The sequence below is a fragment of the Bos taurus genome, chromosome 3, assembly GCF_002263795.3.
Source record: "Bos taurus isolate L1 Dominette 01449 registration number 42190680 breed Hereford chromosome 3, ARS-UCD2.0, whole genome shotgun sequence".
NCBI classification, from domain to species: Eukaryota; Metazoa; Chordata; class Mammalia; order Artiodactyla; family Bovidae; genus Bos; species Bos taurus.
The window spans coordinates 102,629,301-102,655,035 of record NC_037330.1 but is presented as its reverse complement, the minus strand read 5'-3'; the positions used below and the strand labels follow the sequence as shown (position 1 = coordinate 102,655,035).

Here is a 25,735-nt window from a genome sequence, read left to right as displayed (position 1 = left end):
AGGCTGGCAGGCTTTGTACCCACTCTTCCATTGACACATGTGCACACACAGCCACCATGCTTTCCTCTGTCACTTTTAATAAAGACATAAAGGAGTGAGCAGCCTCCACAGGCTGTATTCCCAGGCCCCTCACCCACCCTGACCTTTGGCCAAGAAGCTCCTACTTCATTGTGGGGTGGAGAAGTGGGGAGCCTGGGTCCACAGTGACAGATTATTGCTGACCTCTTCAGTGTGAGGAAAAAGGCCACAAGACCCTGGTGGGGGCCAGCCCTGAGTGCTCCTCTCCCAAGTGTAAGGCAGGGAGGGGGAAGTAAGTGTCCAGCCCTTTCAGCCCCCGGCTCTGGAGTGGCAGAGGGCAATGAGGCCACATCCCTGGGGCTGGCCGGGAAAAGTCAGGGAGGAACGGAAGCGGTGGTCTCTGTGTACCAGCTGTGGGAAGCAGAGAGCTGTCTGCTGCTCAGTCCTGACCACATAGCCCTGGTCACAGGTGTAGCTGGGGAGGACAATGACAGCTGCTGCCTAAGGTGCAGTCCTGAGGCACTTAGGTGGGCACCAAGCTAGGCCATGTTTCTCAGTTGGCCTTGACTTTGGTGGTACCTGGAACTCCGTTTTGCTGAGATACACGGGGCAGCCGCTTGCCTTTAGTGTAAGACTGATACCAGAAATTGGAGAAGAGCACGAAGAAGATGGTGCCGTACATCCAGATGAGGTGGATGATGACTGGGTACTGGTAGTTACAACTGGGCAGGAAGTAGTATTGGGAGATGTGCAGCGAGACCAGGACAAACTGGATCTGGGACCAAAAGGCATGGGTCAGAGGACACAGGGAGAGAGGACTGGAGAGCAAGGGGACAGAACACAGTGGGGAGGGCTGGGGTCAAAGGTGAGGTAGGCTGGATAAAGGTAGGGTCCAAACCCGAATGTCGGGGGGACGACTGTGGGTCAGGCTCGGGCCCCTCACCAGCTGGATGGCTGTCATGTGCTTTTTCCACCAAAGGTAGGGCTGAGCCACAGGCCCAAGGGCAGACAATCCATAGTACAGGTACATGACGACGTGCACAGAGGAGTTGATCATGGCGTGGAAAGAGCCCATTCCTCCTGTGAGTGGACAACAGGGTCAGGAGAGTCAAGCCTCTGGTCCCCAGTACCTGTCCCTCCCCCAGGGGCCTTCACCACTCACCTGGGGCTATTTTTACCCCCCACCACCAGCTCCAGGGAAGCACTGAGTGATGGAAGACATGTAGGAAGGTCACCTGTCCGTCTTTCTTCCGGAGAACAAAGATCAGCTGAGAGAATTGTAGGGGGAAGGGGTTTCAGAGCCAAGGCCTCTCACATCTTTCTCCCCACACGTTCTCAAATCTCACGAAATTACTCACTGTATCTATCAGCTCAATGAACTTGGAGAAGAGGAAGAGCCAGGCCACTCGAACCATCTGTAAGAAGTCAGGACATCCTTAGGACTGCCAAGAGCCTCTCTAAACGTGTCTATAAGACAAGGCACATCCAAAGTGCTCTTACCCCTGGCTGTTTGGGGCCTGGCCTCCGCCGCCACTTACCCTCAGTGCCTCCGGGTTGTTGGAAAAGTCCACTGGGTCGCAGCGCCAGGTGTAGGAACTTAGCCAGCCAGACATCAGGAACTATGAAGAAGTGTGGATTAGAGAGCTAGACATCCCTCCCTCCTCCAAATCTCTTTTGTTCTCTAGACCAGCGGTCCCCAATCATGGCCTGGAGGTTGGGCACCCCTGCTCTAGATGGAGAAACAGAGCTGAGCCTCTCTGGAAAGAAGATGCCTCCTCTAGCCCGAGGGCCCACCCATTATCCTGGAGGAATAAAGCTGAGGCATCCCAGGGGCCTACCTCATAGACAATGTAGAGAGAAAGTGCCACCAGTGAGAAGTTGTAGACAACCATGAAGCCACGGAGCTGGAAGGGCTTCCGGTTGGCCATGATGCGAGGGCCCAGTGAGAGGACGAAGTACACGTAGGTCAGGAGGATGGAGGTCATTAGCAGGGGGGACTCCATCAGAGGGTAGCCCTGGACCCGGGGATCTAGGAATAAGGGTCAAAAAAGGAAGGGTCACAGAGTCCAAACAGGCCCCACCAGGTTTGCAGACATGAGGTCAGGTCACAAAGGGTCAAGGGGTCTGTAAGGAGGAAGGGCTAGTAGACAGCATCTCACCTGCATGCTTCATCATCTCCTGGTACAGGTTCACAATAGCCTCCATCCTCGCTAAGGGCTCTGGTGAGGTCAGGATAGGTGTCAGAGAGGGCTGACTGTTCCCCCAACCGCCCCCCCACCCCCAATTTCACCCTTGACCCATAGACAGAACACAGACCAGACAGGACAGTTCCAGACACCTTGCTGCAGAAAGGACAGAGCAGTGAGAGGAAGGAGTTGCTGGGGACCAGAGCGAGGAGGCGGCCATGGGGGGCAGGGATGGGGTGTGTGGGGGATCTGTTTCCCACACATCCTGCATGCCTGGGAAAGGCTGTTCTGCCCTTTCTCTCCACACCTTCCTCTCCCCTCCTCACACTCTGCTCCTCTCCAGGGATTTCTACTTTCTGACTTCCACTCCCTTTTTCTTCCACAAGAGGACTCTCAATTTCTGGTCTCCTTCCATAGAGGCTTACCTCCTACCACCAGGGAATTCATCTCCGGGACGACCCTCCTCTCCCTTCCTCACCAGTCTCTCACCTCTCCAGAGGTCCTCCCCTTTGATTTCTCTTGCCCCATTTTAGGATGCACAGCTCCCAGGATGGTCCCTCCTGTCCCCTCAGGAACTGTCCCTCCCTCCTCCCCCCTGCTGAGACACTCCCTCGGGCTCTCCTCTGCCCTCCTGGGCTCTCACCTCCAGCCTCTCCTCTGTCTCAGACGCTCTCCTCTCACCCTTCCTTTCCAGAAGCCTGGCTCTTTGAGACTCCTGCCCTGGCGGCTCCACCTGTCTGACTAGATCTGGCAGCAGCCCCGCCCTCTGCCCACCCCCACAGCACAGCATCCGAGGTGGAGGGTGGGTCCAGGTCACAGGTCAGTGCTTGGAGGACCCACCAGGATTGAGAAAGCCAAGTAAAGCGCAGGACTCACCACCCACCCAGCCACCCCGGATCAGTCAGATGAACTCTAGGTTTTGAGACAAAAACTTGGACTCCTGCCACAGGCCTAGCCTCTGCCCAAAGAGAACTGCTGAAAACCCATACCCGGGCATCCTCTCCTAAATGAGCCATAAATTCTCAGGCTGTCCTACTTCAGAATGGGTACCATCACCCCCTCTCCCAGGGAGGGGCCGGGAGCCAGTGGCATGTGAAGAGGTGGCGAGTGGGAGAGGTCTCAGGAATCTTCCCCTCCCTCAAGGAGGGCTCATAATTGACTAGGCCCTCTCCCTCTCCAAGCCTGAAGGAATGTCGGGGGAGGGCTCAAAGGGACACAAAAGCCTTGGCCAGGAGGAGAGCCCGGGACTCCAGACAGACAGCCCCCAAGGGGCAAGGCGATCCCCAAACAGCCAGCATAGCAGGTGCTCTGCGAGCTGTGTTAACTTGGGTTGGCCAGGTTCCCTCCACCCAGAGAAGCAACCCTGCAGGTACCAAGTAAAGAACACAACTTCTGACAGTCACGGGGGCTGCACACACATCTCACAGATGCTCCCCCAACCTCTACGCCCACCCACAACTGCCCCACCTCGGTCAGGCCCCCAGCCGTCCCATACACACAGCCCCTGCCACAGCTCTCCCTCCGCCCCTGCGACAACTCGCCAGTGGCAGCACACGCATGCACACACAGAGCCCACCTGCCTCCTGCCGGCTGCAACTGCCCTTGTCTGACACACTACCCGGACAAGTCTTTGTGGACTTTGACATGCACGGTCTCTAATACTCAGGCCTGCTCCTAGCTACGCGCACACTGGCAAACACACCTAAACACACATGCTCCTTCACAGGAGCCGCATTACCATGTGCAAGGGCTTGTGCTCACATGCAGGTTTCCTCTCGCGTCTGTGAGTCTCAGATGAGCGCGGTCACATACACAAACTCACACAGCCCACCTGCAGGTGAATGAAGCCAACATCACCCACACCATGTGCAGACATAGACCTACCCAGGGTCATGCACACCCGCAACTCTCTTTTCACCGATGGCAGTCATCATTCATTCATTCACAGAGTTTTGCTGGCTGCTTATTCCAGGGTAAGGCCTGCCCAGAAGCATGTGCTCTAACACACAGCTCCTCCTCGACCCATGGGAGCTTGCCAGCTTGTTATCTCCCAGTCTCTCTCTGCCACCATCCCCAAGTTCACTCCCCCACCCCACACACGCAGGCACCCTGGAGGTCAGGGGTGGCTCCAGGCTTCTGGAAGGCCCTCTCCCCAAGTTTGAGGAGAGTCTGGGTGTGTCCCCAGTAGGGAAACTCGGTCTGGTCCTTCCTTGCTTTAAGATGGATGGAAGGGAAAAGGAGACAGGCAAAGGGAGCAGCGGGGGTGCAAAAGGGCGCCAAGGGGAGGGAGGAGTAAGAGACGGAGAGGGGCCAGAGTAGGAGGTGGTGGAGGAAGGCCCAGGTTCAAGCAAATGGGGGCCAGGCGCGAGGGAGGCTGCTGGGGAGGCCCAGCCCCGGAGAGCTGGGACCTCCCACCCACTCTCCACAGGCACAGCCTCGCCCACAGCCTGGGCAGGGCAGGGCCGGGCCGGGCCGGGTGGCCCAGCGGGTCAGGGGCCTGGGCACGTGGCGAGCCCGCCCTGGGAGGTCCCGACTCACCAGTGGGGGCCAGGCGGGCAGTCGTGGAGGGCTGGGATGGAGCAAGGCTGGAGAGCAGTCCCCAGGGCCAGCCTGCCTGCCACTTCCTCATCTGCTGGGCCGACTTTCTGTCACCAGAGGGGGAGAGGGCGGGCCGGGTAGGGGGCGCACGCTGATTGGGCCTCTGGTCGAGGCAGGAGGGGCCGGCCAGCCCCGGCTCTGCTGGGCCCGCAGGGCGGAGGCAGGGGCGGGCCGCTGGGCCCCTGGCAGGAAGCGCGCCCAGCCCCAGCTCCCCACCCCTTTCCGCCGCATCGCCTCCCGCCTCGGTCAGCTCGCGCGGCCTGGCCCCGGGCCCTTGCCCGCCCAGGCTGTACCCTGCGCCTTCCTAATGTTTAGCCCCTGCGTGGCCTCCTTCTGGACCCTCTGGGATTCGTCCACCAGCACGACAGCTTCTATTCGTAACCGATCCACCCAACCTGGGACCTTGGAGCAAGTTCCGGGGTCAGCCGTCCCCTCAGAGAGCTCCCTCTCGAGAGAGTGGGACCCGAGGGGTGCAGGCAGCCTCTCTATGACCCGATAGTGGACTCGGTCGGCGGGAAGGTCTCAGCCCAGGGAGCCGCTGTGTGGGGAAAGCTTCCTTACCATCCTATAAACTTGGGTGAGCCCAGCCTTTGGAGTTGTTGAGAGGACCGTGTGGACCGGAGGTGGGAGAATACCAGTAGCCCGGGGCAGGGGAAATTAATGAATCACTGGCTACGCTGGCCTCTTCAAGGTTGTGAAAGGAAAAAGGGGAAATGAAGCCAGCTGTGGCTGAATGTTGAAGGCCAAATGGAGCAGTTTGGTTTATTCTGGAAGCAGAGGAGAAACCAAAGAGTTTTGAGGAGGCTACTATCAGACCTGTGTTAGTAAATATCCACATTATTACTGACCACCTACCACGTGCAAGATGGGGTTAATTGCTGGTGGCACATCAATGAACAAGGCAGATGCTGTCCTCACATGGGGTTTACTGTCTAGCCAAATCACTTCACACTGGCAGCCAGTGAGAGAGGGTACTTGGCGGGTCGGGGGGCGGGGGCAGGTGAGAGAGCACCCTCACCCAAGAAGGTCTGGAAACTGACAGGGTTGGAAAAATAGACACTGGAGGTTTCCCCGAGACAGCTAGTCTTACTCTGTACACTTAGTTGTCTATCCGGCTCCCTGAACCCCCCTCACGCCATACACTCACCAACTCTACAGAACCACTGGGGTTAAGGACTAGGTTTCAGCAAAATGAAATCTGTATCTCCAGCAGCTCCGGGATCAGTGCTAATAACTGCACACAGTGATCAGTAACTGTGCACAGGACTGTCTGACGTACACGTGGAATTCAGAGGAGGTGGCGGTTTGGGAGAAACAATGTGTTCATCAGCAGTGGAATGCAGCTTTGTGGAGGGGCTTCCCTGGTGCTGCAGCAGTAAAGAACCTGCCTGCCAATGCAGGAGATCCTTGGTTAGGAAAGATCTCCTGGAGAAGGAAATGGCAACCCACTCCAGTATTCCTGCCTGGGAAATCCCATGCACAGAGAAGCCTGGTGGGCTACAGTCCATGGGGTCGCAAGAGTCAGACACTTAGCCACTGAACAACAACAAGCTATGTGGAAGTGTAGTCTTAGAGTTAAGAGGTCAGAGCCAAAGTACAGTTCTGATCCAGTCCACAGAGTACCTACCAGTACCTACCCTTGAAAGGAAATGGCAAGAGAATTCAGATATTCAAAAAGCTCAGACTAATTAGCGTTGTACCTGAAGGCCTATCTGATCTGGTCCTCAGCCTCCCCGCATTCTCCTGGGCCACATCTTATGCTTTAACTGTTCCCCAAGGATATCAGCATCTTTCATATACACCCACACCTCCAAGCCCTGTCTCCTAACTCAAGATAAAAGCAGCTTTTCCAGGCAATAAAGCAGTCCCTCCCTTCGCTTTCACAATCTCCTGCAATGCAATTATCTGCATACCCCTTCACTGTAAGTTCTTCTCAGCAAGGACCAATATTTTGGTTGTCTCTGTACCTCTAGTATCTGACCAATGTTGGACTCATCTGCCCCTCCACAGTGTTTGCAGAGTATTAGAGTGAATGAGAAATGAGAAGGGGAAGAGAGGTCGAGGGACCCAGAGTCAAGTGGGGAAGACAGTAAGAATTCAAAAGCTTTTCTACTTGCCTTGGGATGACAGTATCAGTTGAGTCAATAAATATTTATTGTTTTAGGTATACTTCAGTAGCCCTGGGGGTCACACCTAACTCCAAAGACCTGATTTTAAATCTCCAGTTAGTACTTACATGACTTAATGTTAAGTGGCTGAACCTCCAACAGCACCTATCTCATTAGATTGTGAAGATTAAAGGAGATGACCCAGGTAAAGTACTCAGCACTGTTTCTACCTCGACATTTCATAGCCAAGGGGTGAAGCAAGAAGGTATATTCTTGTATGTCGATTAATGAGCATTCGTTCAACAAATACTTCCTAAATAAACTGTGCAAAGCACTGTTTGGAGAGCACTATTGAGAGGTTTAGACTAAGTGTCCATCTAGAGACAAACAAAGCAGACTGTTATAAATGATGAAACAGTTCCTGAGGTTAAATATGGTAGAGATGTGTGTGTGGGTGCTGTGCTCAATTCTGTCCAACTCTTTCCGACCCCATGGACTGTCACTCACCAGGCTCCTCTGTCCATGGAACTTTCTAGACAAAAAACTGGAGTGGGCTGCCCTTTCCTACTCCAGGGGATCTTCCCAACCCAGGACTCAAACCCACATCTCTCGCATCTCTTGCCTTGGCAGGAGGATTCTTTACCACTGTGCCACCTGGCACAGAGAGAGATCTTCCACTATCCATTAGTCACCTGGACCACACTGGTATTGATGAATGACCATAGCAAGCCCTCAGGAAATGCCCACTGACTACATGAACATGCCCAAAGACTCACTTCCTTCAGTTCCAGTCCTAGTCCTAGGAGAAAACACCTTCAAATATCTGATACAGACCACCAAACCAGGTCCTACCAAATGGCTTCTCCAAGGCACTGGGGTTCCTGAAAAATATTCACAGTCTAGAAAAGAAGACAGATAGATAAATTAACAGTTACAATAGCAAGTGGTGAGTTAAACCAAGAGGGTTAAGAGAGCAGCAGGGGTTGGGGGGGGCACCTTACTCCAAGGTGGGGGTTAGTTCTTGAAGGCTTCATAGAAATTACACCAAAGCTGGGTGTTAAAGAAGGCAGGGAAACGTTTTCAGGCGGATGGAAGCATGTGTGTGAAGGTATGGAAGCAGGAGATATGGCCCGCATGGGGAGTTCTGGGGAGTCTCCAGTCCAGAGGGCGAATGGGTAAGGGGGGAACGTCGGCAGGAGTCAGTCATGAAGAGCTCTGTATGGCCTGCTACAAAGTCTGGATTTAGCTGTTTATCTTTTTTAGCCCTGGCTGCACACCAGAATCATCTGGAGAGTTTTAAAAATATCAGTGCCTGACTCTCACCTCCAGATTGATTCTAAAGGTTTTGACTTTGTTTTTTCACATATATGCCTTTACTGTGAGCAGCAGGTAGGATACTTCCAGCAATAGTAGAAACAAAAACCAAAAATTAATTTACCAAAGGAAGGACTCAGTGAGGACCCTTGGTTGAAACCCTTGGGAGCTCAGACATAAGACACTGACCCAGAGCAGCAGGCAGAGGACTCCAAAGCCCATGAAGAGTGAGGCCACCAAAGAGATGAGGAGTTCTTTGTAGATATGCCAAGTGTACTTGGTGGAGGTGACCTTATAAACAAAGAACCAGGAGGTGAAGAACATGTCAGCGGCCAACAGCACCACAGTCATACGGGGAAAGATAGCTGGGTTCACTGGACGGGGATATCTACTCATGGCCTCTAGCTCCATTTTGCTGGGCTCAGGGTAATCCACTGCTCCTCTAAGGGTTGTTTTTAATGGAAAGAGGCTTAAGCGTGTTTATGTGCTGTGTAGAAGACAATGAGATACGGCACACACAGGGTTTAGACTTTGGCTCAGGAAAACAGCTTATAGGCTGAAATATACAGAAAAGAAGGGTAAGTCTGTCAATGCACTGCTAGGAAATGGGACCACTTAGAACCTGCAGGGAAGCTGGTGGAAGATCTTGGAGGTAAGAGGGTCCATGGGACGCTACCTACACTGGAGGCAGGCTGATAAACTGGAGAAGCTGAAAGAGTCCAGGAAGTCGTTCTTGATAAGGATAAAGGCCAGATGTGTATGTGGGTAGGGAAGAATACCAAGTCCAACAGCTGAAACTCCCCCTGAAATTCATGGAGCCTTCCTGACTAAAGGGAAGTGAGGTGACAACTTCCCCTGGGCCCCACCCTCTCTGACTCACACCTCACTCACATGGGCCTTTCTCCATTCTCTCTCCCCAGAAGATAAACTACTGATTTACCTTCTCCAAGGGTTCAGTCTGAAAACCACCATCTGTATGAACTGAACTCTAACAACTCTTATTTCCATGATCATGTGGTTTTATGTGTTTCTGGGGGAAAAAAAATCTAAAGGGAAACCGGATCAAAGAAGCAGAAAAAGAAAAAATGGTAAAAGGTATTATCTGTATGCGCCTGCAAGGGAGCCGGTGGAGCAGTGGAGGGAACAGGGTATGGGGGCGACAGGCGAAATGGCTGAGAACAACAGGTACTGAGGGTCAGAGGCTGAGAGGCCACAGGAGTGGCAGGTAGAAATGGAAGCAGTCTCCTGGGGCCTATGTCGAGCTTCTCCCTTCCCCACCTGTAAGGGACAAAGGGCACTTTCTAACTGTATCCGCACAGAGGAGCTGAGGGGAGGGCTGCAACCTGAGGACAGAGGAATGAAGATGAGGGGAAGGGCTTGTCGGTTAATGATTCTGCATGTCCATGGGCCTCAGTCAGCTCGCTGGTGTCCTCTGCCTAAGGTTGGGACCTTGGCTGAAGGAAGGACATCCAGCCAGCAGAAGAGAGAGACTGCATGCAAACACTCATCATACTATCTGAACTGGGGGGCTGCCTGAACCCGTGAGAGGTCAGGGAGACAAAGCCTGATCTGTTGTAGGTAGCCAGTGCCAACACCCTATGAGTATTGTTCAGTGTTCACTGAACTGAGGTTTAAAAAAAAATTCAGTTTGGGGGAAAGGGCTGTGATAAAATGTGCTAGAAGAGTTCTGGAGAGAGAAAAGGGAAGGCTTTTGGTGAGGGGACAAACCAGGGGAGGTTATCAAGGTGGACGAAAGAGAGTTAGCAAGATCTGGAAGATGTGAGAGAAAGGCCAAAAGGGGGAGAGAGAAAATACAACACTTTCCCTGGCAAGCATGGGGCCAGCTGCTTCCCATATGCTCTTATGGTTCAGTTCTCTAAGGCAAGTACTGTGATCACTGCTGAACAGATGGGGAAAGGATGGAATCAGAAAGGGCGAAGGATTTTTTCTCAAGGTGACACAGCAAGTGAGGTGGAAGTAACATAGATGGTTCAAGCTGAGGAAAAAGCATGGACAAAGGGGTGGATGGAGGGAAGAAAAGGACAGGAGCAGGGAACTGGAAGCAGTTCTATTTGGTGAAAGGATCCAGTGAATGAAAGGCCTTCATATGCTAGGTTAAAAAGTAGATGGCTCCAAATCATGAAGTGTTTTGAATGAAAGAAAGAGGAGTTTTGTTTGTACTGAGATGTCCCTGGAGATTTTTAACGGGTTGGTATGATCCCCATTGTTATTTACAAAGAAAAACCTGGTGACAGTGAGATTATCAAGAGGAAGGCAGAGGAAGGGAGGCCAGCAAAGAGACCAGCTCAGAGGCACAGGTGTGACACGGTGAGGGCCTAACCTAGGGCAATGGAGCAAGAAGGGAGAAGAGGGGATGGGACCAGAACTGACAGCCAGGTTGGCAAGCTGGATAACCCTGTGGAGCAGGATGGAGGGAGTGAATGCAGTTTGGGATATCCTGAGTTTGAGGAAAGATGGCCCCTTCCACAGGCAATCTGAAACACAGTACTGTAAGTTTAGGAGAAAGGATGGGGTTTGGTTGTGGTGGGGGCTGGGGCGTGGGGGACAATATCTGTGAATTGTCTGCAGAGATAAAACCACACACAGTGGACTGTTGTAGCTTTAAGTCCGGTTGCATTCAGATACTTTCCCATCCCCCTGCTTTCATTTCCTTTATGGAATTTCTGCCCAGCCCCACTGGTGCTTTAGTCATGGTGTTCTCTCCATTTCCCTCCGTGCTTCTAATGGCACAGAATCCAAGCAACAGGAGAGTTCTTCCACAAGATGAGCTATATGTAGTAGAGTGGAGAAATGCAGAGACAGAGCTGAGACAACACCGAGCCCCTGACCTGCCTGGAGCCAGTCACCCTTCAACTCCCCATCTGTATAACCCAAATCCATTGGGTCTCTCTTTTTTTTTCAGTTAAGCTAGTTTAATTGTACTATGTTGTAATCAAAATAGTCTAACATGCTATGTGATAAACACAAGATTTCTCAGGAGAGTGTAAGGGATTGCTCAGGGGAAGGAGAACAGTGTTGGCATTTCAGTGCTGACTATATGCCTGGCAGGCCTTGTATATGCCCTTCTAAGAAGCTTGGACTTTATCCTATAGTAAAGTAAGAGCTACTTAAGTTGAATTTTAAATATGCTAAGTGGAAGGTACCTTTCACTGAGCATATTATGGGATTATAGCACCAATTTAGGAGGTAGAAATCAAGGGTCTTGGAAGTAAAGTAATCTGCCTAAGGTCACATAATGGATAAATGTCCAGTTCAGTTCAGTCACTCAGTCATGTCCAACTCTTTGTGACCCCATGGACCGCAGCACGCCAGGCCTTCCTGTCCATCACCAACTCCCAGAGTTTACCCAAACTCATGTCCATTGAGTCGGTGATTCCATCCAACCATCTCATCCTGTCATCGCCTTCTCCTCCCGCCTTTCCCAGCATCAGGGTCTTTTCAAATGAGTCAGCTCTTCACATCAGGTGGCCAAAGTACTGGAGTTTCAGCTTCAACATCAGTCCTTCCAATGAACACCCAGGACCAATCTCCTTTAGGATGGACTGGTTCGATATCCTTGCAGTCCAAGGGACTCTCAAGAGTCTTCTCCAACACCACAGGTCAAAAGTGTCAATTCTTCATCGCTCAGCTTTCTTTACAGTCCAACTCTCACATCCATACATGATCATTGGAAAAACCATAGCCTTGACTAGACAGACCTTTGTTGGCAAAGTAATGTCTCTGCTTTTTAATATGCTGTCTAGGTTGGTCATAACTTTCCTTCCAAGGAGTAAGTGTCTTTTAATTTCATGGCTGCAGTCACCATCTCCAGGTCGGGTATAATTTAAGAATGGTCAACTGTAAAAGGGAGGAAGTGATAAAGACTTCACAGGAGTAGGTGCTATTGGGAGGACGAATTGTTCCCTAGGTGAACAGGAGGTTGGAGCAAGAAAAAGAGAGGGCAGACACACCAAGGAGAGAGCAAAGCATGTTTAAGGCATGGAGGTGTGAGACAGCACCTAGTCCGCAGGTATTGGCCATAGCTTAGAGTATAGTGACAAGAACCATGGAGTTGCCATGGCAAAACAAGGCCTAAAGGACTGGTGGTGACTGTGAAGGGAAGAGAGCAAGCATGGAGCTCTGGTGTGCGATAACCAGTGGATCACACAGCCACCGGTGAAGACCTAAGCCTGGACTGAGTGAGCAGGGACAGAGAAGAACACATCCCAGCTGCACAGGGAGACCTCTGAATGGTGAAGGCCCCCCTTTAGATGAGATGTGGGCAGACTGGAACTGGGTCTTCAAATGGTGTGGACAGGGAACAGATAGAACTTAGAAGGGGTGAAAAGGAACACTGCCAGTGAGGAAGCCTGTCATATGGTCTCAACTCAAAATCACAGTTTAGGAGACCAAACTGGGCTTTAATAGACAACTAAGAGGGAGAAAGAAAGTTCGCACAACTAGATCTGGAAATGACTCATTGCATCAGGCAAGCCAATGCAGAAATGTTCCAGTGTCTGCTCTGCACACAGTGGGGGATTAAATGTGCATGGAGAGTCTCTCCTAGTGTGAACGTAGCTATGAGCACAGATGAGCTACAGAGGGAGGAAGAGTTACCTCCGCACAGAGGGACTGGTCAATGATTGATTGAAGCAACAATTGCTGACAGCAGACTTTCAGACACTACCCTGAGGATAGTTAATATTTACTGAGCTTCTACTATTGTCAGGCACACTATCCTAAGTGCTTTGTATGTATTAATATATTTAAACTTCACAGAAGCCTTGTGAAATAGCCACTAGTATTATCATCCCTAGAAATAAGGAATCTGAGGCAGAGAGAGGTAAAGTAACTCGCTGAAGGCCACACAGCTAGTAGGTGGCACAGCTAGAATTTGAACCTAAAGGAAATCAACCCTGAATATTCATTGGAAGGACTGATGCTGAAGCTGAAGCTCCAACACTTTGGCCAGCTGATGTGAAGAGCTGATTCACTGGAAAAGACCCTGATTCTGGGAAAGATTGAGAGTAGGAAGAGAAGGGGGCTGTAGAAGATGAGATGGTTAGATAGCATCACTAACTCAATGGACATGAATTTGGGCAAACTCTGGAAGATACTGAAGGACAGGGAAACCTGGCATGCTGCAGTCCATGGGGTTGCAAAGAGTCAGACACGACTAAGCAACTGAACAACCCGGCACTAGAAAATGCTCTTTTAACCAAAATGCTAGATTATACTCTCTCTCCAAGGTCAACCAAATAACAACAGTAATAGCAGCAGCGACCACTTAAAGTGTTTACAGTGGGCCAGATGCCATGTATGCCAGGCATGCACATTTCTTGCAGAAGAAAATATAGCTCTCAGATAGAAGAACTGGATTCACCCTTTGACAGTGCAGGGTGCTTGAACTTGGGGGGGCAATAAAGAGCAGCAGGAGCTAGGATAAGTTTGTACAAGGTACAAATGTACAGCATAAAAGAGCAGGTCATTGACCACACCTAGTGGAAATGGCACTGGGCTATGGACAGACAGCTTTCTCAGAAAGCTTCAGAGTGTGACCTGTGAGCTGAATTTCGAAAGAAAATTGGATATTCATCACCGAACGATGGGACAAAATGTTCTGTGCGGAGGGAACAGTGGGAATAAAGGTATGGGAGGCCAAAGAGAGTTACATTCAGGAAACATCAAGCAATTTGTACAACATGGGAATAGATTGGGTGGCAGGACAGTACACAAATTAAGTTGGGAGAAGTCAGGGAGCTAGATGACAAAAATCTCGACTTGCTTTTCCAGGAAATTTAAGCTGTTTTTCAAACTTGTCTGCTGCAGTAAATGTAAAAAAAAGAATAAATATCCCCAGAGAATTTAGCAGCTTAGTATGAAACCCTTCGGACTAGTGGTAATTCCCCAAAGTCTGCTTACTCCTTACTGCATGCCTGATAATTCTGCATTTTGTTTAAGTTACTTAGCCTCGAGTAAAATGGGCAGCTAGGATGAGCTCTACCCTATAACATTCAGTATGCCTGGCTCACTGCCCCTACCAACCTGCCCAGTATGTGGACCCCAGTTTGAGAACCATAAGAAGGAAACTATCAAAAGGACTTTAATCAAGGGAGTAATGTGATCAGTAATGTGAGAAATCTGTATGCAGGTCAGGAAGCAACAGTTAGAACTGGACATGGAACAACAGACTGGTTCCAAATAGGAAAAGGAGTACGTCAAGGCTGTATATTGTCACCCTGCTTATTTAACTTCTATGCAGAGTACATCATGAGAAATGCTGGACTGGAAGAAACACAAGCTGGAATCAAGATTGCCGGGAGAAATATCAATAACCTCAGATATGCAGATGACACCACCCTTATGGCAGAAAGTGAAGAGGAACTCAAAAGCCTCTTGATGAAAGTGAAAGTGAAGAGTGAAAAAATTGGCTTAAAGCTCAACATTCAGAAAACGAAGATCATGGCATCCGGTCCCATCACTTCATGGGAAATAGATGGAGAAACAGTGGAAACAGTGTCAAACTTTATTTCTGGGGGCTTCAAAATCACTGCAGATGGTGACTGCAGCCATGAAACTAAAAGACACTTACTCCTTGGAAGGAAAGTTATGACCAACCTAGATAGCATATTCAAAAGCAGAGACATTACTTTGCAAACAAATGTCCGTCTAGTCAAGGCTATGGTTTTTCCTGTGGTCATGTATGGATGTGAGAGTTGGACTGTGAAGAAGGCTGAGCACCGAAGAATTGATGCTTTTGACCTGTGGTGTTGGAGAAGACTCTTGAGAGTCCCTTGGACTGCAAGGAGATCCAACCAGTCCATTCTGAAGGAGATCAGCCCTGGGATTTCTTTGGAAGGAATGATGCTCAAGCTGAAACTCCAGTACTTTGGCCACCTCATGCAAAGAGTTGACTCATTGGAAAAGACTCTGAAGCTGGGACGGATTGGGGGCAGGAGGAGAAGGGGATGACAGAGGATGAGATGGCTGGATGGCATCACTGACTCGATGGATGTGAGTCTGAGTGAACTCCGGAGTTGGTGATGGACAGGGAGGCCTGGCGTGCTGCGATTCATGGGGTCGCAAAGAGTCAAACACGACTGAGCGACTGAACTGAACTGAACTGAACTGAATGTGATCAGATCTGCACAAATCTCTGGCAGCCACATGGAAGATGAGTTGGAGTGGGCAAGCCTGGATGCAGGGCATCCAAACAATACTTTTAAGGCGAGGCTCCAGGCCTAAACTACAAGGCAGGATGGATGGATCTTGGGGAGGCAGAATTGACAGGATTTGTATCTGACTGAGTGGGGGGTGGGGCGGTGCTGGGACACAGAGTGGGGAAGTGTTTAGGACAGTTTCCATAGACCTGGCTTAGGTCACACCTAGGATACTAGAAAAGAAACAGGTTGGAAGGGAAAGATGATTGGACTGACACATTCAGAACCTGAGGTATTTGTGGATCATAGGGGCAGAAATACGCAATAGGCATCTGCATGTCAGCAAAGAGGTCTGGGCTGTCTGATAAAACTTGTTTGAGTTATGTACATAAAGGTGGTGGTCACAGAGACAGCAAGTAGAATTAGAAAAGAAGGTTAACAACAGAGTCCTGGAGAATAACAACATTCAAGAAGCAGGCAGAGGGACAGAAGGCCAAAACCTGCAGAGAAGGGATGGTCAGAGAAGTGGGAGTCAGTGAAGGGGAAAAGGTGGAAGAGCAATGGCCAGCACTGTTTAAAACCATGGAGATAAGTAAGAGACAGAAGGACTGAAAAAAGTCTGGATTTAGCTCTCAGGTCAACAGTGATCTGAGACAGGCTAGTTCCTGAGGAAGAGTGGAAGTGGGGCTAAAGAGTGAGTACAGGGCGTGAAGGAAGATGGTGGTGGTAGCCTCTGTATTTCAAGAGCATGGCCGAGAGTCAAGTGAGTGGTGACGTGGGCTCAAGGATTAACACGGAAGGATACTAACCAGGGTCATGAAAATGTGTGCAGCCTAGAGAAATGAGTACAAAAGAACAAGGATGGTCTACACATGGGTTGTGGGCCACGGAAGATTAATTATCAAAATGACCATGAAGGAGGGAAATTTGGGCAACAGCAGGGAAGGGAATGACATGGCAGAGGAAACACAGGAAGGGGAGCAGCCCGTGGTGCCTTGGATTCAATTCCATGGGGAAGGTTATCATGTGGAAAAGTATAATTTGCTGTCTTTAGGTGGGGGAATCTCTGGTACATTTATCTTGCCCAGAGGAGAGAAAGAGATGCCTGAGTGGGAAGGTGACCTCTGGCATTCAATGCATTTATCTCTGTTGTAACTTTTACTAAAGAACTAGTGCAAGTTAGGAAATAATTTTAGGGAAGTGGTCCAGAGGGAGGTCTGTATTTTAAGCTGCAGGTGACAGGGAACTTTAGGAACAGTTTGGAGGGGTTCAAGGGATTGGCAGGCTAGTCTAAGAAAAACTTTGCCTATCATAACATAGTCATATGATGAGGAAAATGAAAAAATGCCTGGGGATATACAGGCTTCAGAATCATTGCCAGAGACTTGAAAGCTAGGAAGTATCACTGGGAGCACCCAGGTGAGAAAACTGAGGCCCAGGGAAGTCAGGGGCCTTGTCCATTGTGTACTTGGGGGAACTGCCATGTACATATGGTAGGTGATATCTTGAGAGCATGTGAGCTGATCAAGAGGTGACAACAGAGAGCCAGAACCTGCCTCAGTAGAAAGTAAGAGACAGAAGCTAAAGGGAAGAAGAGAGGAAATTTGTCCCGTAGGACAAAATACATCTTGAAGCAATGACTGGAGTTTCAGTTAGAAAGCCCCACCTGCAGGGTGGTAAACTCTTTCCAAATGTTAGCCTCTGTGTGTTCAAGGCTGTCAGGCCAGAGCCACATTGAGCCTCCATAAGTTGGTACAGTGAACCCTCCAGACTGAATCACAAAGGGACCACAGCCCCCAGCCTTACTCCTGGCCTACTGCTAAACTTCAATAGGCTAACCCCCACAACTTGGAACAGATGGAAGAAAACGTACATCCCTTGGCGGTTTCTCTAGACAGTAATCAGGAGCTGATCTAAAGTGGCCTTTGGATGGATTCCGCCCCCGTCCTGCCTGGTGCTGGGATCAGCTCACACGGCTCCTGTGTCCACAAGGCACAGAGAATACATTGTCCATAAGGAGGATTATTCTGTACAAGAAGTTTAGACAAAGGGAGAGGTTGTTCCCAGCTGCCTGGGGGAGGTGGGAAGGGGGTGGGAAAGGGACTGGCCTTGCACTAGGGCATTCCTGCAGAGATCAGCTTCTTCCCTTCAACAGCAGGACAGGAGGTGGGCACTATACCGGCTCTGGTTCAGTCCAAACACCAGGACTGATTATGGAGTTTGAAGGAGCACTTAGCTGAAACCTATCTACCTTGACTGTTTCCCAAGAAAGTGCAAGGTCAAGTTACATGACCTAACTAGGTAGGGCAGCAATAGACATCAGCAGAGGAAGAAAACAGGGTGACTGGGGCAACGTGCAAAAGAGAGGTTCAGCAATGAGAGTCCCAGCCTCAGGGCAGAGCTGGAGAGGGGGCGGTCCTAGCAATGGGTGTCATGCAAATACCGATGCAGTAAGCCTCCACCTTCAACAGGATGACCTCTGTGCTGCACTTAAGTTTAACAGCTGCTGCTTCTTTCGCCATCCCAGACACACACCTGGGAGACAATGGTGTGTCCTAATCTCATTTGCCCCGGTTCCCCAAGAGTAGAAGCAAGCACAGGCCCCAGGCAAAAAAGAAACATCAGAAACTGGACAACACTACCAGAGGGGAGGAAGAGTGCCATCTTTTTATCTTAAACCTGAGCAAGGGGGCAGCAGGTCAATGCGCTCTTCTTGAAACTCTGTAGTATTCTCTCTATACCCTCCGTTAGGGATGAGTGTTAGGGGTGGGAGATGCTCTCCACTGAGACACTTGTTGGGCTGTATGAGCCCCACAGTTGGTGACGCTGCTAGGTTTGTGCACTCCAGAGGACCCGGGGTTGGGACGCTGGGAACGAGAGCATGTCCTCTCAGAGGGAATACAGACGTAAGGACGGTTTGCTTAAGGGCATGAGATGGAGGTGGGGTCCCGAGTATGCTCCTCTTGGGACAGGAGGGCACTTCAACTCTGGGAGGGCAAGGAATCCATTTCAAATAGTACTTTGGGAATGACATTGCTATTAGTCTGAGACAACAAAGACACTTGGGGTTGGTTTCAATAGGTTTGAAAGTTTTTAAGAAACTTTCAACAGGAAGGAATCTTTGGGTGGAATAAAGGACAGTGGTCACCAAGCTACTCCAGGGGTTTTGGAGACACACACCTTGAATCCTATCCAATGTGACAGTGAGCTCGGGTATTTCCAGTGCAAACGGAAGAGAGGAGAAGGAACAGGTGAGCAGGCTGACAGATCGCTAAGGCAGCCCTGCTGTAGTGGGGAAAACCCCTGACACTGCCTCAGAGCTGACGGCAGGACTCTCCATGCTCTGTGTACTATGATCAGTGAGCTGTGTGGACACATTTCTGGTCGTGATGGAACTAGAATGGATGTGACATCTGTGACTGCTTTTCCAGTCCTTTGCTGCCACAGCCTGGCAGAGTCCTGCCTGGCACTGAACAAATACCTAAGTACTAATACGTGACAGAAGAGAACAGAAAAAAGGCAGCTGGGAGGAATGAGCAGGCCATTTTATTACCTCTCAGGACTTTTAGATCAAACCTACAGATAAGAGAATAAAAAAACAAAAAACCTAAGAAAACTTTTTATTGGAGAACAAACAAGAATTGCCTTGGGACTTGGTGGTCCAGTGGTTAAGACTTTGAGCTCCCATTGTAAGGGGCCTGGGTTTGCTCCCTGGTTGGGGAACTAGATCCGATATGCTGCAATTAAGAGTTCACCTGCTGCAACCAAAAATCCTGCAGGCTGCAACTAAGACCCAGGACAGCCAAATAAATAAGTAAAATTTTTACAAATATTGCCTTGCAGCAACCTTGAAAGTCTCTGACATGTAGTCTCCAATCCCCACATAGCTCTCTCAATTTACCTGCTGTAGATAACCCTGACACAGTGGTCATCAACTTAAATAACTTTATTCAGAGCAGTCCTTTGGTCCACTTCTGCTGACTCAACTCCTGCCCTTGCTTGCAAAGGAGAGCCAAGAAAGGCAGCTTAAGCTGGTGACCCAAGCCCACTCTCCTCTCCAGCTTTATAGAAGCAGGCAAAAGTGCTGGCGGCTGCCACCTCCCACCATCCACTTGACCCTTATTGGAACTACTGGCTCTATGGACTGGAGAAAAGCCATGCTAACTGAGCCCAGGAACCAGGCATACTTTGAGGATGACTCAACCATGACGAGAGACGGTGTGAGGTGCAATTCCTCTTTCCCTCCAAAATATGAAAGAAAAAAAAAAGGTCTGGAGAACAAGGGATATTTTCACATGCTCACAAAACCCTTTCTCATGTAGCCCTGCCTGGCAGAGCCACTTCCTGAGGAAGCTCCCATCTACTGGGACTTCAACATCTTCCCTCACAGGCCCAGGGTTGGGTAAAGGATAGGGGACTCTGACTATTTCCCAGATGAGAGCTGAACTGGCTTCTGAGAGGATGGAGAGTAGAGCAGGCCCAAGCTTCTCCAGACTTGTAAGTGGATGGTCTGTCTCAGCCCAGAGGCCTCGTCACCTGCAGCCTGGAGAGATGGCCAGGCTGGAATCTGGGAAGCCAGGCCTGTGGAGGCAGTGGGCCTCTAGGGACACAGAAGCTGTCACCATCTCTGGCAGCACAGAATAAGCACAGGATTTCAAACAAAGCTGAGCGGTCCACGATCTTGTGTCCATCAGCTCACCACAGACATGAAGCAGTCTCAGATCAGGGCAAGTTCTGGATCGAGGACTGAGGAGGGGACAGTGGGAAGAAGTGGCTGGAGAAACTCTCATTTATTGAATACTCATTATTTCATAGATTGTGCTAAGTGTTTTACATCGTTTTCCCATTTTAATCCTCACAACAACCCTATGAGGTAGGTATTATCATCATTTATAAACCAGAAAACAGGCTCAGAAAAAGTAGGTCACTTGCCCAAGGTGACACAGCTAGTTGGCAGTGGAGATGGGATCTGTCTGTGGCCGAAAGCCTGTGTTCTTTTCACTGTACCCATCCAGGTCAGCTTTGGGCAAAAGGCAGTTTCACTGCCCAACTCCGAAAAGAACACCTGGGAGTGGAGGTTGCCACTCACACTCACCGCTGGTAGGGATGCATGGAAGCCGACTTGATGTTGGTTTTTATCCCACTTGGCATTTTCCCTAAAAAAAACATGAAGAAAGATACCTGAAGCATAGTCAGATGTTCATCATAAATCAAAAGTGCTGCCTCCCAGGTTCCCTTCTGTCACCTCCTCCATCAGCTCAGAATCTGTGGCATCTGACCTTGGGTGACAAGGCTGAGGTACGGCTCCCTGCCCAGCCCTCTACCTGAAGATGGTCAGGACGAGGAATAGTGGGAAGGGCTGGAACACATCCCTGGAGGTTCCTGCTCCTCCCCTAATAGAAAAAGAGAGCTTGTCCCTTTGCCTAGACAGCTTGGAAGAAAATATTTCTTCTAGCTGCTTATATCCAAACTCCTCCAGACTGTTCTTATAATTACTAAGAGTGAGCAGAAGAGACAGTATACAGAGCAAGGAATACGCATAGCACTGGAAAACCTGCCTGCTTGTCAACTCCTAACACACCTACCCAATGATCCTAATACCTAGGGTGAGACACTGACAATACACCTACCCAAAGTTAAAGGGGACAGAAGGGTAGCTAAGGGCAATTTCAGTCAAAGTTCTTTCTCATTGTCTGGTGTCTGTTAACAGAGTTTCAAATGGGACTTTCACTCTCAAGAGTTTTTTTCCAGGTCACAGTCCAAGGGAGAAAAGGAGAATCTCTCCAGCCCTGGGGATGGGGTAAGGGGGAAGTGTGGCAGATAACCCAGTTTATTTTCACATCCCTGCTCAAGGTCTGTCACCAAGCCAATCTTTGTCACCTTACCTGGCTGACCTGCTTGGGCCATCTGCACCCCACTGAGCATTGGCTGCTGCTGATTTGGAGCTCCTGCCATCTGCACCTGCTGTAATCCTGAGGCTCCTGCGAGGACTGTTCCAGCTCCCGGCTGGCCTGGCTGGCTAGGACCACTGCTGCCTGCAGGCCTCCAGTTAGAAAGCCCCTTTCCAAAGGCAACAGCTGCTACTAAGGCGTTGGTATCTGCTGGGTTAAAGGTCTGCTTATTCGGCCGGAGACCTGAAAGGCAAGGTAAGTGGAGACCCTGAGGTATGCCTCTGGCCCTGGACTTCATTTAGCACCAGTATGAGTGCCAGGGCTTGGAGTTCTGACTTCGGTAGCATCCAGACTTCCTGGCAACCCAGAGGAAGAGCCAGAGGACCCCCATGACCATCTCAGAATTCGCCCTTCTCCCTTTGCTCCTTTCTCCACCTGCCCCAGCGCTGGCCTGACATATAGAAGGCCAACAGAATAGATGCATACCCTTGGCTAAACAGCACATCCCTGCATCCTCATTTCACCACTACCTACACCACCCTTCCTATTCCAATGATCTTATCCCTCATTCCCCCACCACTTTGCCACCAATCCCTCCATACCTCCACTCTCTGATTCTCGTTCCTCTTTGCTGATTTTCTCCAGAAGGTTTGAGCACATTTTGTTCAAGCTCTGGATCTGTTTCTGTAACACATGTAAGTTTGTACAGAAATTAGGGCAAGCAAGAAATGATTACAGGAAAGTTTCTTCTTTGAGCTATTTCAGGGGCAATGGAGGCATAACCAACTGCCATACCCTACAATACAGGAGTGGGAATACTCAGCTTCTCATGGTAAAACTCGAGGGTGTAGGGCAGCAGGGCAGTGACTCAGTCCAACCTGCGCTGCATCAGCACCAATGCGAGCAGCATCTGTGGTCAGCTGCTTCTCTTGCTCTTCAACCTCAGGGTCAGGCTTGGTTCTCAGATGATCAGGGACCACCTCGTGGCTGAAAACAGGTACCCGTCCTTCAGTCTGCCTCTGTAACACACAGATTTTATTGATCCTACTGTGGACTCCAAGAAGATTCAATTCTGGCCTGATATACACATAGTTCCTTCCACAGGCAAACACTGCATTTTCAGGGAAAACACAACCTGAGACTAATAATATCTGGCTTCCTAAGACACCATTCCCCTCATTCCATCCTTCAACTCTATCTACTCACACCCCATCTCTACCAGATCTAAGGATAAACCCCTCTCTGCCACATTTTAATCAAAGATTGAACTAGGAAAGGTTACAAAAAACAAACGTTTTGCTCGAGACAGGAGGTGGAGGAAAGAGGGAAAAGGTCTTTATCTTGGTGCTGTAGGCCTCAGGTTAATTTAGCACTCTTTGGGAGTGGTTCTCCCAAACTCCAGAAGGACAAAAAGCAAGGCCTCCAAAATGTAGCCCCCACTTATTGCCATACATTATTGCATATTCAAAATTTCTAGAATAGAAACCAACCACTGTGCTGTCAGTCCTCACGTAAGAACGTTGTTTCCTAAGCTGCATCCCTCTCCTCCTCTTACCATGAGATCTTCATCTCGGTCTGGGGACAACACCAGAGGGATGATGACTTGGTTGCGGAACAGTGGTGTCTTTTCATGCTTCAAGACCTTGTTCAGAGTGTTCAGCTGTCCAGAAAGCAAGGCAAAGCTGTCCAGGACAGATGGCCTGGTGGTGGTAAGAAGATGTCAGAATGTTCCTGGTAAAGGAGCCTCAAAAGGGTCCCTTGGACTAGGAATAACCAGACTTACCCCCAAAACACTCACAGCCCTACACTGGCCTGGGCAAGAACTAGACTGGCTCACAGGGATTATGGGGTTAAAAAGAGGGATACACTTTGAATTTCTGACACAGATGCAGAAAAAAGACAGGTTATTATAGCAGTCCCCACTTATCCTAAGTTTCACTTTCTGAGGTTTCACCTACCTGTGGTCAACCACAGTCCAAAAATATTAAATGATAAATCCAGGAAATAAACAATCCATGTTTTTAAACTGGGAGGTGTTCTGAGGAGCATGATGAGATCTTGCTTCATCCCACTCTGTCCCACCCGGGATGTTGATCATCCCTTTGTCCAGCATATCCATATTGTATACGCTACCCACACAAGTTGTATAGGAAAAAAAAGAAAAAACCCACAGTATATACAGAAAAGGATTCAGTATTATCATAGTTTCGGGAACCCACAGTGCATCTTAGAACTTATCCCTGGACAATGGCAAAATAGGAATGATGGCTACACTATTAATCACTAGAACTTCAGAAACTGGGTGAAAGATCCCTTTCCAGATCCAAACTTTCTGAGTAGATTGGACCTAAAAGACTTGGCAACACCCGTGCAAGAAATCCAGTATGAATACTGCAGTGGGAGGACCCACTGCAGGAGGACCTCATCCTGGAGAAGTCAAACAGGGAGAATCAAAAGCTAGAAAGAACCTGGGTTGAGAAATTGGGCATTTCTCTACTTCCCATACAATTGGGGCCCAAGGCCAAATTCAGTGTTAAATGTTGGGAAACCCAGCTCTTTCTAAATCAAAAGATGTTGGCAAAGTGATACATGCTGGAGATACCCTATCCAGCAGGGGGCCTAGCCCACCCATGGAGCCCTCCCCAGCTTGCCCTGGCAACTCTTACCAGGTCAGCCGGTCATACTCGTTCTCCAGCTTGTAAATGAAACTCCCCAGTGAGTTCTTCAGATCAGCCACTTGACTCAGCAGTGCGTCTAATGATGCCTCAAGCTGTTTTTCCTCCCTCTGAGCCAACAGTAATAGGTTGGTTACTCAGATAAGTGTAAGGATGATGCATATAGAAGAAGGCTGAAAAGCTAGGGTGACAGTGTGCAACACCAGTACAGTGACACAGAATCTCATTGGCACAGGGAGAGTCAGGTTGTTTACTGTATTTGGTGTTAGGATCACAGATAGCATCAACCCTTAGACCTTTAAACCCATTCATCTGACTGCAATTCCTCTTACCTACTGATTCCTTCCTCTCATTGCTTTTAATCCAGGCGTGACTGTTTCCCTATATTAGGCTTGGTTTTTCTCTGTTCTCCCTCATTGGACAATTTTCACCAGATGTAATACCTGGGATTTATTATGTTTGGGACACCTCAGCAGCATACATCCTCTGGCGTCCTCTGTTCTAGAACCTGCCTTGTGAACCTGGCTCTCCTTGGCAATGACATAATCTCTGAAAACCTACCTACACAGGAAGGCTCCTCTGAATACTGCCACGGTCACCACCTCTGCCACCCCCACCTTCCTCTTCCCTCAGCATTTGCTGTTTCAACCTCTTCCTTGCTAAATCAACCTGCACTCACTTTATTGCTGTACCAATATTCCTGTGCCCCTTTCTCAAGCTTGCTGCTGCTGCTGCTAAGTCACTTCAGTCGTGTCTGACTCTGTGCGACCCCATAGATGGTAGCCCACCGGGCTCCCCCGTCCCTGGGATTCTCCAGGCAAGAACACTGGAGTGGGTTGCCATTTCCTTCTCCAATGCATGAAAGTGAGAAGTCAAAGTGAAGTCGCTCAGTCGTGTCCGACTCTTGGCGACCCCATGGACTGCAGCCTACTAGGCTCCTCGGTCCATGGGATTTTCCAGACAAAGAGTACTGGAGTGGGGTGCCACTGATGTACTGACAACTACTCTTGTGCAACAAACAGTGACAAATGAAAACCGAAACAAAACAACAACAAAGCTGCACAGGCCCCTAAGCACTAGGCAAACTATATTAAAAGCGGAGGGGTCTTCATGGCATTTCCTTTACGTCTACGATCTCCAGTTTTATCTCATTTCACCCTTTAACTACTAGGGGTACACACTAGGAAGAATGAAGCAAAACTGCAAAACCCCGAACGTGCAGGACAGGAGCCGGGTTCCACCCACGGTCTCAGATTATTTAGTCTGGCTTCTGGCCACCACGGTCCCACAATTCCTTCCACCCTCGGGCTTCTCTCCAATTACAGATTCTCTGTTCTGTCGACATCCAACAGCCTAGGCTGGGGCCTGAGCCCGAGCCCAATCCACCTCTTTCTTCAGCCATCTTTCTTGGACTGCACCTTCCCAAATTACAACTTGATCCTTTTCCACACCCTAGCAAGACAGTGCTGCCTTCTCCGTCCCAACTTAACTGCAGTTTCTGTCTCCTGTCAGCCGGGCTCCACCCCATCCCTCTCTAAAGGTCCTCGCCCCCATCGCGCGTCCCCTTATCTCACAGTCGCGGTCTCGACCCCGTCCTCTCAGCCCTAACTCCTCACTCTCTCCTCGGCCAGCCCACTTTCTGTCTCGTTACCCAAAGCTAGTTAGCGGTCACTAGCTCCAAACCCGTCCTCACCTGCATTGCGGCGGCGGGGGGGCGGTGTCAATCACTTCCTCTTCCGGTTCCCAAGTCAGCCAATTAGAAAGCCAGAACTCGACCCTCCCACT

At 49.8% G+C, this 25,735-nt stretch overlaps 2 protein-coding genes across 6 annotated transcripts; both read right to left on the bottom strand.

Moving 5' to 3' along the window:
• Positions 1-57: 57 nt before the first annotated feature.
• Positions 58-25,683, bottom strand: ELOVL1 (ELOVL fatty acid elongase 1). Of its 4 annotated transcripts, XM_010803685.4 has the most exons (15): positions 25,644-25,683; positions 23,942-24,060; positions 22,831-22,975; positions 22,154-22,294; positions 21,878-21,959; positions 21,270-21,518; positions 20,480-20,540; positions 4,743-4,849; positions 2,178-2,237; positions 1,857-2,047; positions 1,557-1,637; positions 1,377-1,433; positions 1,181-1,286; positions 962-1,098; positions 58-793 (listed from the first exon to the last, which is right to left on the bottom strand). In XM_010803685.4, exons 1-15 carry the CDS (start codon positions 25,647-25,649, stop codon positions 572-574), a joined length of 1,764 nt encoding a protein of 587 aa, XP_010801987.1. In that variant the 5' UTR covers positions 25,650-25,683; the 3' UTR covers positions 58-571. The 4 variants fall into 4 exon arrangements, with proteins under 4 accessions (XP_010801987.1, XP_059740786.1, XP_059740785.1 ...); XM_059884803.1 differs by lacking the exons at positions 4,743-4,849; positions 20,480-20,540; positions 21,270-21,518; ... (3 more) ...; positions 23,942-24,060; positions 25,644-25,683 and adding an exon at positions 3,966-4,039; XM_059884802.1 differs by lacking the exons at positions 4,743-4,849; positions 20,480-20,540; positions 21,270-21,518; ... (3 more) ...; positions 23,942-24,060; positions 25,644-25,683 and adding an exon at positions 3,943-3,976.
• LOC100335822 (transmembrane protein 258) lies at positions 4,857-19,704 on the bottom strand. 2 transcript variants are annotated; one of them, XM_005204829.5, is made up of 3 exons: positions 8,414-19,704; positions 7,763-7,809; positions 4,857-6,190 (listed from the first exon to the last, which is right to left on the bottom strand). In XM_005204829.5, exons 1-3 carry the CDS (start codon positions 8,633-8,635, stop codon positions 6,091-6,093), a joined length of 369 nt encoding a protein of 122 aa, XP_005204886.1. In that variant the 5' UTR covers positions 8,636-19,704; the 3' UTR covers positions 4,857-6,090. The 2 variants fall into 2 exon arrangements, with proteins under 2 accessions (XP_005204886.1, XP_010802064.1); XM_010803762.4 differs by having other exon boundaries at positions 4,857-5,569.
• Positions 25,684-25,735: the final 52 nt, after the last annotated feature.